Here is a 12,877-nt window from a genome sequence, read left to right on the forward strand (position 1 = left end):
TCGGCTCGGCTCAGCTCGGCCCAGTGCCTGCCCGGCTCCCCACGCCTCCAGTCCCCTCGCTCTGGCCTCCCCCCAGCCCCCAACTTCTCCCCATCCTTTTCCATTCCCCCCAGCTCCCTGCCCCCAGCATCTTCTCCCCCGGGAAGGCTTTGGGCCTGGGCCCTGGGGCCCCCCCTCTCCCAGCCCCAGCCCCTCTAGTCTTAGGGCCCCTGCCCCGCCTTCCCTGCCCTTCCTCCCCTCACTCCCACCCCTCAACCCTGGGGTTCCAGGCTCTCAGGCCTTCATTTCCTTAGCTCCCTCCCCCTCTCCCCGCCCCACCCCCTCTCTCAGTTCCCAGGCTCCTAACCATCAGGTTCCTGGATCCTGGTCCCATAGCCCAGTGCATCCCCGCTCTCACCCTCTATCCCAACCCCAAACCCTGCCACCATGCTGCCATCCCAGGAGGCCTCGAAGCTGTACCATGAGCATTATATGCGGAACTCGCGGGCCATCGGGGTGCTGTGGGCTATCTTCACCATCTGCTTCGCCATCATCAACGTGGTGGTCTTCATCCAGCCCTACTGGGTGGGCGACAGCGTGAGCACCCCTAAACCCGGCTACTTCGGCCTCTTCCACTACTGCGTGGGGAGCGGGCTGGCTGGCCGGGAGCTCACCTGCCGTGGCTCCTTCACCGACTTCAGCACCATCCCGTCTGGGGCCTTCAAGGCGGCCGCCTTCTTCGTGCTGCTGTCCATGGTGCTGATCCTGGGCTGCATCACCTGTTTCGCCCTCTTCTTCTTCTGCAACACAGCCACAGTCTACAAGATCTGTGCCTGGATGCAACTGCTTGCAGGTAGGAGGGTGGAAATGGCCATGGGAGGAAACCTGGGGCACCCCAGGGCCCATGCACAGTGGACTTGAGGGTTCCTGCCTCCCAGACTCCCTCCAAGTCTGCTAGTGCTGGCCTTGGGGGTAAGTAGAGGTCTCTGGCTCTATAAGAGGGAGGAGACAAGGACTTAACGAATACACGTTATCCAGGGTTGTCAGTATCATTTCTTAAAGTCCCCTCACCTCCTCTACCTGATTCAGTCATTCAGGATCTGAGAGTGGGGTGCAGAGAATACTTTTTAGGAAGTTCTGTTCTTTGGGCTCAGTCTTTGAAGTTGTATTAGAGCATGAATTAGAGTACAATGGGTGAGCATTATTTTGTATGGCAATAGCTGTATTTGTGAGTTAAAGTTATGTTAGAGGATGGCATGGGGGGATGAGTGTAGAGCGTATATGTGTTTGTATTTGTTTGTAGAGTATATGCTGAGAATGCATTTCAGTGTGTGACTGTGGAGGCTGTCTGTGAGAGAAGTATGTATTTGAAGGGTGTGAATGTGGAGGGTTATGCAGCTAGGAAGATCTCTTAAGCATCCAACACATACTTGGGACACCCAAGTTAGAATGTATCACTCATCAAAGTGGTCCTCTGGGTCTTGTATTCTTCAAGGAGGGTTCTGTTAACTCACAGAACTCTCTGAAGTATCTTGCCAAAGCATTATCCTTAGCCAGAGAAGAGGACTGATTGCTGTGAATGTCTTCCAGAATCCATTAGAGTTACCCTTTTAGACTGGAAACAGAATTTGAAGACTCAGCTCCTCCCTGCATTTGTCTGAGTGCATGCATGGAAGGAGGTGGGGGTGGAGTAGGATGGTGGAATTGGGAGGTGGAGGAGGAGGCATAGGAACAAATGGAAATGATTGAGGGAACCCCACCAGACTGGGGTGGATAGGATGAGAAGGTATGACTATAAGTGATGGGTGGTATTATTTAATAAAGAAACCAGAACTTCTCTAGCCAAATGAGGACTGTCTCCCTCAAAACAATCACCTTAGGAGGCCACACACATGAGTCTGCCATTGCTCAACACATTGTGAGAAATTCCTTTTTGGAAGCTGCCTTCTGAGCCTATGACACATTTTAACAACATCTCAATGATGATAAATCTTGGTCCTTTGAGGGTGGATTTTACTTTTGGAAGTAAGAAAAAAGTTAGTTGAAGTCAAAACTTGTAGACAATATTGTTGAATAAGCTGGAGAATCTTGGTGTATGCATGGTGTCTGTGTGTTTGTGTATTGTGTGTGTGTGTGTGTGTGTGTGTGTGTTTGTATTGATGGTAGTTTTGATGATAAAAATGAGTAAAGACTAAAAAATGAGGTAGATTTTCTTGTGTAACCTGACTTTGAAGATGATTCTTAAAGAAGGGTTGCAACAAAGTTATAAGGAGTGGCAGTTTTGTTAGAGTAAGTACAAAGTTCTCCCTCCACTCCACCCAGTGACTGCTTTGGTGTAGATAACACTTCATAAATCTTAATCTGTTAAAAAGAGAAGTCATCACTTTACAGTTATCCCTCATATCACTTTATAGACACTCTTGTGCCTGCAAATAGGCCAGTGTAAGGATAGGTAGTGTTTCTATATATTTAGTTGTCTAAGGGGGAACCTTTGCGGAATACAGAATGAAGATTCTGACTTTATCATCTTTTTTAGGTTTGCATTTCATCCTCTCCCCGCTGCCCAAAACAAACCCCTGCCAACCCCTCAGTGGCAATCTGGACAATAGCTATAGATGGTTTCTAGGTCTAGTGTTAAGGTCCTCAGCCATTCTTTGGGAAGTTTTCAATGCTTTAAAGATTTACTGCTGATATCCTGGTCTTCAAATCCCCTGTAATCCACGGAAATTTAATCTTGAGGATTTGACATTTTTTTTTCTAGTTTGGATGCTGTTGTCTAGGATCTCTGAGCAATCACAGATTTATAAAACATTAGGACTAGAAGAGACCTTAGGGATCATCTGGCCCAACTCCCTAAGCTTACAGATGAGAAAACTGAGATATAATAACTTGCCCCAAGGTCACACATATGGTTCTTGGCAGAGCTGCAACTAAAACCCAGATCTGAGTTCCAGCCTTCATGCTCTTTGTATTGTGAGAGCCAAGGAGGGGGTGGAAAGAGCTTAGGAGTTTGATCCATTTGCTTGAAGGTATCTGGGCTCTCAGAGGCTGAGATTCTGTTTAATTGATAAATTCCATCTCCTGGGACACCATTTCATCCAGACATTTTGCAAGTCCCCTAAGAAGAAAAGGATCCAATCATTCTTTCAGAAACCATAGCCAAGGATATAATGCTCATCCTTGCATTGGTATATGGTGCTCTATAATCTTAAAAGGATGTTCACATCTGTTTTCTTATTCTGTCCTCACCACAGCCCTTCAAAGCACACAGACTCCATTATTATTGGCTCCATTTAATAGATGAGCAAACGGAGACCCAGAGATCTTAAATGCCTTGTCCAAGGTCACATAGAAAAGTAGTGGCAGAACCAGGATTAGAACCTTGATCTCTTGACTGGCAGGGCAGTGGGCATCCATGTATTTAATATATATTTATTGAATAAATATTTACACGTGTATAGAGGCTTATCATCTGGTGGGTTGCAGGGTGGTAAATTTTTTGGCCCTGGTAGCTCTTAAAGTCTATCTATTAACATTTAGTAGGGCTGTAATCTGTGTCAATGGAGGACTTCACAATAGTGAAATCATAGGCCTCTGAAATATTGAAGTATGGAAGCTGTTTCTTAAAGTTTTCAATACTTCCCATAGCCAGGAATAGTCATTAAATGGGTAACATTTATATTGCAATACACTTTACATGCATTATTGCATTTGATCCTCGTTATAATCCTGTGAGATCACAAGAATGAATATTAACATTCCCCTTTTACAGATGATAAAACTGAGGCTCAGAGAGGCTAAGTGATTTGTCCACAATCTCACAATAGAAAGCAAGTCTCTTGAATTCAAGTTCAGTGATTTTTTTCACTCCGTTATACTATTTTCCATTATATGAATTATATTATATTATATGAAGAAGTCTTAAGATGACCTTTGTCTTTGCAGCTTAGTTGTGATTCATTATGAGTATGTGTGCACATGATATTTGTGTATATGTGTATGTATACTGTCCTGCCAGTCAAGAGACCCAGGTTCATGAACATATACATACACACATATACATAAATATATTGTGTGTATATGTATGTAGATTTATAAGTTTGTATTTGTTCTATACTGGTGATTTCATTGATGTTGGGAGCTCCCAAGAAGAGAATTCCTCAACCAATATAGACCAGTACCTCCTCTGCAACTTACAGTCTTAGCAAGTTTCCTGGGACATCGAGAGGTTCAATTCAATTCAATAAACATATATTAAAGTACCTACTATGTGCCTGGCACAGTCCCTGACCTCAAGGAGCTCACAGTCTAATGAGGGAGACAGCATGCAAAAATACACACACACACACACACACACACACACACACACTCTCGTGTGTATAAAGCAAGCTATATATAGAATAAATAGAAAATGACAGAGAGAAGACACAGGAATTAAGGGGTTGGGAAAGGCTTCCTGTAGATGTTACAATTTTAGTTGGGATTTAAAGGAGGTCAAGGAGGTCAGTAGTCAGAGTAGAGGAAAGAGAGCATTGTGGGCATGGGGGAAAGTCAGAAAGAATGGCCAGGGCCTGAGATGGAGTATCGAGTTCATACAACCGCCAGCAGGCCAGTATCACTGAACTGAAGAGTATGTGTTAGGGAGTAAGGAGTAAGAAGACTGGAAAGGTAGGAGGAGGCTAGGTTATGAGGGGCTTTGAATGCCAAGTAGAACATTTTGTGTTTGCACCTGGAGGCCATAGGGAGCCAATGGAGTTTACCGAGTGGTGGAGTGACAGGATCGGACTTGTGTTTTAGGAAAATCACTTCAGGGGCTGAATGGGAAATGGATTGGAGTGAGGAGAGAATGGAGGCAGCAGACCCACCAGCAGCTGTTGCAATAATCAAGGCCTGAGGTAATGGGACTTGCCTATGACCACACAGCTATTACGTGTCAAGGTGGGAGCTAAACCCAGGTCTTTCTGAATCTATCCACTGTGCCATGCTGTATTAGACAAAATAAGCGAAGCCATTAGGGATATGTTGTATTAATGGTGTAGTTAACAAGCACCAGAAGAGGCCAGAGGAAAGAGAGAACATTTCTGGCAGATTGGAGTGGAAGGCATAGGAGGAGAAAGAGGAGAATGGGGAGCCTCATAGGATCTAGTCAGACTAAAGGCACTATGATTTGAACTGAGCCTTGAGGAATCCATCAAGTTTTTATAGGGGGAGACACAGGATGGGAGAATTCAAGAGAAAGAAAATGGTATAGCAAAGGTCTAGAAGGAAAACCACGAAGCAAAGTTTGAAGGACAGTAAGTGGATCACTTTTAGTGGATTTGAGGAACAGTAAGTGGATCACTTTTAACTAGGCAGGGTTCATGTAGGGGGAAGGAGGGAAAGAGAAGTCTGGAAAAGTAACTTGGAGGAAGTTTGTAGAAGGCTTTGAAAGCTAGGATGAACACTCTGGCTTTTTTTTCATGTAGGGTGTATGTGTGTGTGTGTGACATTTAAGGCTCTCAAACATGGGAGTGATACAGTGCAATTAGCATGCAATAATTAATTTAGTTAGGAAATAGTTTTGCAGGGTTGTTGAGGTTGAGCTGCTTGTCCCAGAGAGGAGCACAGTGAGAAACAGAAAAACCTCATGAGGTCTCTCAACAACTGTGAACAGTATCTTATGGACTTTAAAAGAACCCTTAGATGCTCTCAAAAATCAGTCTCCTGGACCATTTTCTTCCCCGAATTGGGCCTCAAAATAGGCAGTGTGGGCAGACACATAGTCAAGGGGTCTGGGGGCCTTGATGAAGGAGTGGCAGGGAGGGGCAACTTAGCCCCACAGCCCATCCATTATTTGAATCTGTGTGCGATGACCTGAGGGATATGTCTGAGAAATAAAGGCGAGGTGAGTATTAGGCGGAAGATAGCCAAAGCCATCAAGGTCAATGATTTGGACTCTTCTGCCATGTCAACTTTGGGAACAATTTACATGGTCATAGGTCATGCTTGTGTGTAGGAAAGAAAGGGTGAGAGCTCTGGGTCCCGTTATTGGGGCATAGGCCCAGCCCTACTGCGTGGATAATAATGGGAATGATCATAACAATAAAAAGAAAAATAACCAGTGCTTATAAAGTGTCTACTATGTGCCAGACACTGTGCTATGTACTTTACAAATATTATGTCATCTGATCCTCACAACAATCTTGGGAAGCAGGTGCTGGTCTTATCCCCATTTTACAGATGAGGAAACTGAGGCAAATGGCGATGAAATGACTTAACAAATGCTGATGTTTCCCTTTTAGGGCTGCAAAGCACATTATCTCATTTTGTCCTCACAACAATTCTGTGATATATATACTGCGAGTGTAGTTATCCTTATTTTACAGATAAGGAAACTGAGGCCCAGAGAGGCTAAGTGTACCCAGGATCATACACAACTAGGAAGTATCAGAGGGTGGATTTGAGCCAGAGTCTCTCCTGATTTCAAGTTCACCACTCTTTCCAGTATACCACATCAAGCTGATGAATAATGACTGAGAGAGGTTTAGAATCAGGGAGAAGAGAAGTAAGAGGCTTAGGCAGTTTTGCTAAGTAACACATGAGATCAATCAATGTGGATCTGGGGATCTGCTTTTCTTTATCTCTGGCTCCAAATTGTATATTGCCTATTTAAGGAAAATAAATAGAAATGAAATGTAAATACCACAAATGTAATCATTCGCTAATTTATGCTTTACTATTTTCATAAAGAATTTTATTTTGCAAAAGAAAAAGAGAAAATGAACTATGGTTTATATAGTCCATACATGTTCTCCATTACCACTAAAAGACTGGACTTGGTTCCCTGGTAACTGTCTCCTTCCCTTCTTACAGACCTTTCAGGTGGTCTGTTCCCTATTTGTCACAAGGCTGCCCTTGATGGTCATTTTTCACATGATCTCATCTGGATAAGCACACTGAGGGGGCGACTGTGGGATTTGTCCTATTCCTTGCTCCCCCTGGTCCCTCCTAGAAAGGGAGAGGAAGGGAAGGGAAGGGGAAAAGAGAGGAGGAGGGAAGGGAGGAAGGGAGGTAGAGGAGAAGCTGAGAATTGCCCAGACTGAATTAGAATTAGGAAAAAGGGTAAGGTAAAGAAGGAAACAAGGTAGTCAAGCTATTAGGCTACCAGGTGCCTGCTGCACCTAACTTATGGAAATAATGGCTCAACATTCTAGAATTTGGGGAAACTAAATCAGAATTCTAGAACTCTAGAGTTCCAGTAAATCAATAAATCATTTGAATTATCTTCTAGTCCCTTGGGCAAATGCCTTAGCTTGACTAATGACATTATCTTAGTCAGGTCAAAAACAACTTTCCTCCTCTGTCAAAGGAGGCAGTTGGATATTAGGGGTAGGGAAACTATGGCCAAATTCCCGATTCCAATTCCCACTGCTGCTGCTGCCACTGCCTATTTTTGTATGGCCTGGCGAGGTAAGAATGGTTTTTACATTTTAAAATACAATAAAACTTTATTTAAAAATGTAAAAACCACACAGCTCCTGGAGCCCAACAAAAACAGGCCAGGCAGCATGAACTCTAGGGTTCTCTTCATTTCGGAGATTCTATAATTCTGTGATTCTAATGGATTGGGATAGGATTAAGCTAAGCTAAAGCTACTATCTCAGAGCATCTCAGCTGGGCTATTGTGCTAGGGGCCGAGGGATGTCTTTGTAATTAGAATGATGGGATGGGCTGGGATAGGGGAAGGGGAAAGCATTATTATGTATCACCGGCACTGTACTTGCTGAGCACTTTACAAATACTATGTCATTTCATTCTCACCAAAACCCCATGAGGTAGGTGCTACGATTATACCCATTTTATAGTTGGAGAAACTGATGAAGATAGAAATTAAATGACTTGGCTGCAGTTAAACAGCTATTAAGCGTCTGAAGCCAGATTTGAACTCAGGTCCCTCCTAACTCTGGGCCCAGTGCACTGTCCAGTGTACCACCCAGCTGCCTAGGATTCTTTGTGTACGAGGACTAAAGCAGACACACTATATTCCTCAAATCTCCAATCACCACCAACCTTATCTGGGTGACCTCAGGCCTGTCCAGGACAGCTTGGAAGAGTGAGGCGTGGGGTGGTTTTGAAAGGAGAAGAGGCATCTCCACTTTCATGGTATATAGGTGGGGGAAGGAGAAAAGGGAGACAGAAAAGTATTGATTTGTGATCTTATTTACTTATTTATCTATTTATGGCACTATTATCTTCCTCACTGACTTCTTCTGAGTTGACAAAAGATCCTAGAAATCTAGTTATCTGGGGTTTACAATTTGGGGTTCCTTAGGAATGGCTCTGCCCTGGCCCTTCAGGAGATCTCGCTTTCAGTCCCAGATCTGACCCTTACTACTTGTGTCACCATGGACAAAACACTTTCCCTTTCTGAGTTTTTTTCACTTGTCAAATGAGAAAATAATACTTGTCATACCCACCACACAGCATCGTTGTAGGAAAAGGGCTGCTCTGCTACATCCTGCCTTTATGATCTTGGGCAAGTCATGTTATCTTTTTAGATCTCAGTTTCTTCATCTGCAAAATGGATTGGATAGCCTTGAAAGCCCACTCTAGCTCTAAATCAGATTCTCCAGCTACTAAAATGTGTCATTATTATTAGTGGTATGGTAGGTCCTGAGCCCTCTTCTAGCTATACTCCCACTTGGTGACCTCATCAGCTCCCCTGGGTTTAATTATCACCTCTATGTAGATGATTCCCAGATCTATACATACAGCCCCTGTCTTTCTCCTGAGCTCTAGTCCCATAACACCAATTGCCTATTGGACATTTCAGACTGGATATCTAATTGACATCTCAAATTCAGTATGTTCAAAACTAAACTTATAATCTTTCCCCCCAAACCCACTCCTTTTCTAAACTTCCCTATCTCTGTCAGTCTTTGCACAGGTCAGCTGCCATGTCAAGAATATACTCCTTGTTCACCTCTACCTTGTGGAATCCCTAGCTTCCTTCAAAGTTCAGCTGAAAAGCCACTTTCCATTTGACACCTTTCCTGATCTCCCTTCAATGGCTAGTGACCTGTCTTCTCAAACTACCTTGTATTTATATTTATCCTATGTATACTTATATTTGTACATGTTGCCTCTACTGATAAAATAGTAATTCCTTAAGAGCAGGGGCTATTTAATTTTGTCCTTGTATCCTCCAGCTGCCTAATGCAATGACCAATACATAGTAGGTGCTTCATAAATGCTTGATGATTGGTTAATTTATCCAGTCTGTAGGGCTCAGGTAGGCCATAAGCTGTGGGCAGTGGTAGACATTCCCCTGCTTCATCTGTCCTGATAGCAATGCCCCATTTTCACCTGGAGTTCCTCCATGACACGTGAGTGAACCTTGACTTTTTCCTTCATTCTGGGTTGAAGACCAGCACTCATCCACCAGAAGGAGATTATGAGAGGTGAGCAATCCAAGGAAGCTGGAAAACTCAAGTTTGTAGATTACACAGACTTTATGGACATCACCTTCTGAAGTTAGGTTTGTTAAGGCTTCACAGAAACCCTGAGCTTAGACAGACCCTCAAGGGGTCATGACATAATCTTTCTGCCAAAAACATGGAACCTCCCATCTGCCTAGCTCAACCATCCTCATAGTTAGGAATAAGAGTTTTCACTCGGTCTTCATCAATTATGAAATGAGATGCACAGAGAGGATTAGCAGGCGAGTCATCACAATATAATAAACGTCTGTCTAGTGTTTTAGACTTTGCCAGGACATTGTCCCACTCGTTCTAGATATCATTTGATTCCCACCCTGAGAATGGTCTGGGCCTTAGTTTCTTTCTCCCTTAAAATGGAGGTGGGTCAGGCTAGATAATATCTAAGATCCCTTCTAACTCTGGATTAAATGATCCTAGAAAAATTCTTTAATCATATTGTTTTCATTTGACAGATGGGGAACTAAAGGTCCAGTGACTTACCCAAGTATATCCAGGTGCTATGACAAGGTCACAAAATAGTAGTTGGTGCAAGATTAGAACCTAGGTCTCTAGGTTTATAATCCAGGGTCCTTTTTGTCACTAGACTCTGAAAAAACAAAATCCAAAAGAAAAGTTCAAGCATTTTTGAATAGCAACTAGCTAGGTTAAACCAGGACTGGTCAGGGCAAGGAGTTTAGTTAAGCAGGAGGAATCTGCCAGGTTCTTCGGAGTGAGTGTGTGGGCAAGCTATGTATACACACACACACACACACACACACATACATATATACATATATGTATACATATGCATATGTGTATGTATATATATATATGTATATGCCAGTGAACAAGTGGTTCCTATGAGTTCTAGGTGGGGAAACATTGCCCAGAATCTGGGAATTCTTCAGATGGAGGAAGGAGCAGACTGGTAAATGGGTCTAGAGAGGTGACTTGAGTCAGAAGTCTAGCAAGAGTGACAAAGGAGTTCACAAGAACCAAACTGTTGAAGAGCTTTTTAACTCTTGTTCTAAGAATCATGTTGTTTGCTCCAGGCCCCTGTTTTGTGCTCCCTGATGTGTGGGGGCAGGCAAGGGCTTATGAATGTTCTTATAGCCAGATTTAATTGCACCAGAGGCAACTAGGGAATGGAGAGGGCATTGAGGAGGACCATGAATTGATGGGAAGGAATGGGAAGGACATGCCAGGATGAGAGAAGACTGAGTAGAGGCTTTAGAGGGGTTTGGGGGTTGGGGAGCAAGTAAGTTTGGCCAGAGTAGAGACTGGGCCTGGAGTCTGATGAATGCTCTTGGGTAGTGAGTGAGTGTGAGGGAAAATTGCTGTAGGATCCTTGGAGCCTAGGCTAAGGAGTTTAGATTTGATAAGAAAGGTAGCTGAGGATTGTACAAGTTCCACAGGAATCACATAAACAAAAGGGTATTTAAAGAATATTGACTCTGATGGCAGTGTGTGGGGTGAACTGGAGGTGGGGGAGGCCAGAGGCAGGGAGATCAGCTCAGAGCCTGATGAAGTAATGCAGCCAATGAGCTGCTTCAGACTTTGGTCACAGTGCATACAGCTGGATATTTAGGCTGTGGCCACTTTAGATCTTTAAAGCAATGTTTCCCGTAGTCCCTAATTCTCAGTAATTCTGTATGTAGTTATACTGTTCTCATTTTATTTTGTTTGGGTTTGTTTGATTTCAGATTTGTTTTGGGATTTCATTCATTCAGTGAATATTATTGAGCATTTATACGTGCCTGTGCCTCGCACTGTGGTAAGTGCTATTGGGTGTGCAGTTCATTTCCACCCCCCACCCCCAGAATCTTAAGAATTGGAAAGGACCAGACATCATCCAGTCCTACTTGTATCTGATCAAGATTCCCCTCCACAACATTCACAACAAGTGGCCATCCAACATTTTCTCAAAGACCTCTGGTGATGAAGAGAGCCTATTCAACTTTTTGGACAGCTCTCCTTGCTAGGATGTTGTTGTGTTTTTCTCCTGACATCAAGCCTAAATCTGACCTTTTGTCACTTACAACCAGTGTTCCTGGTTCCTCCCTTTGGGGTTAAATCCAATCTTTCTTCCACATTATACCTCTTCAAATATACCTGTCTCCCCCATCCCCAACCAAGACTCCTCTAGGTGAAACATTCCCCGCTTTCTTTAACTGATCCTCATATGGCATGATCACTAGGTCATCCTCCTCTGGGCACTGTCCAACTTATTCAATGTCCATTCTAAAATGTAATACTCAGAACTCAATATGATAAACCACATGCAGCATGACCAGTGCTGGTACAGTGAGTCCATCCCTAGTCTTGGATGTTATGTTTTTCTTAATGTAGTCTAAGATTGTTTTTTTGAGGGGGGGTGCTGGGGCTGGGGCTGTTATGTCACACTGTTGATTCATAAAGGGCTTACCATCTTCTAAAACCTCTAGATCTTTTTCAGATGAAGTGCTATCTAGCCATGCTTCTCCTATCTTGATATTTTTTTAGCCCAAGTGTAAGACTCCATAAGAATCTTTATTAAATCTTATTAGATTTGACCCAACATGCTAGCCTGTCAATATTTTTTTCAGATCCTGATTATCATACAGCATGTTATCTCTCTTAGCTTTATATCATATTACAATTTCGTAGGCCGGCAACCTATTCCTTTATCCAAGTCATTTGTAACGTGGTTAAATACAGATGCAGGGGCATTCAACTAGATTATTCCTTGGGTCTGATCATCCAACCAGTTAGGAATCAACCTATTTGTACTTTTTTCTTGCTCCTATCCTATCCAAAAGAATAATAGGAGAGATTTTTTTCAAATGTTCCACTAAAATCTAGATCAATTATATTTACAGAACTCCTCTAATCTATCAGATTATAGTAATTCTTTCCAAAAAGGAAATAAAATTAATATGACCTGTTCTTGATGAAGTCATATGCTAGCTCTTTGTGATTGCTGTTTCCTTTTCTAGAGGCTTATTAACCATGCCTTTAGTAACACATTTTAGAATTCTGAAATGAATAGAAGTCAAGCTCACAGTTCTATAGTTTACAGATTCCTCTCTCTCTCTCTCTCTCTCTCTCTCTCTCTCTCTCTCTCTCTCTCTCTCTCCAAATTGTAAGAGTATTTGTCCTTTTCCAGTCTTGCATCTAGAGGACCTCTCTCATTCTCTGTGATTCAGTGGTGGTGGCTCAGCAATCATGCCTTTCAGTGATTATATCAGTTCTTTCTACAATTCATCTGGTCTTGGGGGCTTCAAATCATCAGGGCAGTGTTACTTTAAGAACCTTTCTACTTATCTTGATTTTCACTGCCCTATTAGGCATTTTTCAGTCCTTTTCAAGTATAAGAGTGGGAGAAGGTAAACCTAGCTAATTATCTGACCCCACTTAAAGTAACTGACAAAATGCTACGTTCTGATTCCTTAACTAGGTAA

General features: G+C 43.0%; 1 protein-coding gene across 1 annotated transcript in view; it reads left to right on the plus strand.

The window, feature by feature from the left end:
* The first annotated feature begins 311 nt into the window (after positions 1-311).
* LHFPL4 (LHFPL tetraspan subfamily member 4) overlaps positions 312-12,877 on the plus strand; it is a 30,524-nt gene continuing 17,958 nt past the window's right edge. The window contains exon 1 of the mRNA XM_036739161.1: positions 312-832. Within this exon, the coding sequence (XP_036595056.1) occupies positions 427-832 (406 nt within the window). The 5' untranslated portion in view covers positions 312-426. The remainder of the gene's footprint in view (positions 833-12,877) is intronic.

Source organism: Trichosurus vulpecula, chromosome 9 (assembly GCF_011100635.1).
Source record: "Trichosurus vulpecula isolate mTriVul1 chromosome 9, mTriVul1.pri, whole genome shotgun sequence".
NCBI lineage: Eukaryota > Metazoa > Chordata > Mammalia > Diprotodontia > Phalangeridae > Trichosurus > Trichosurus vulpecula.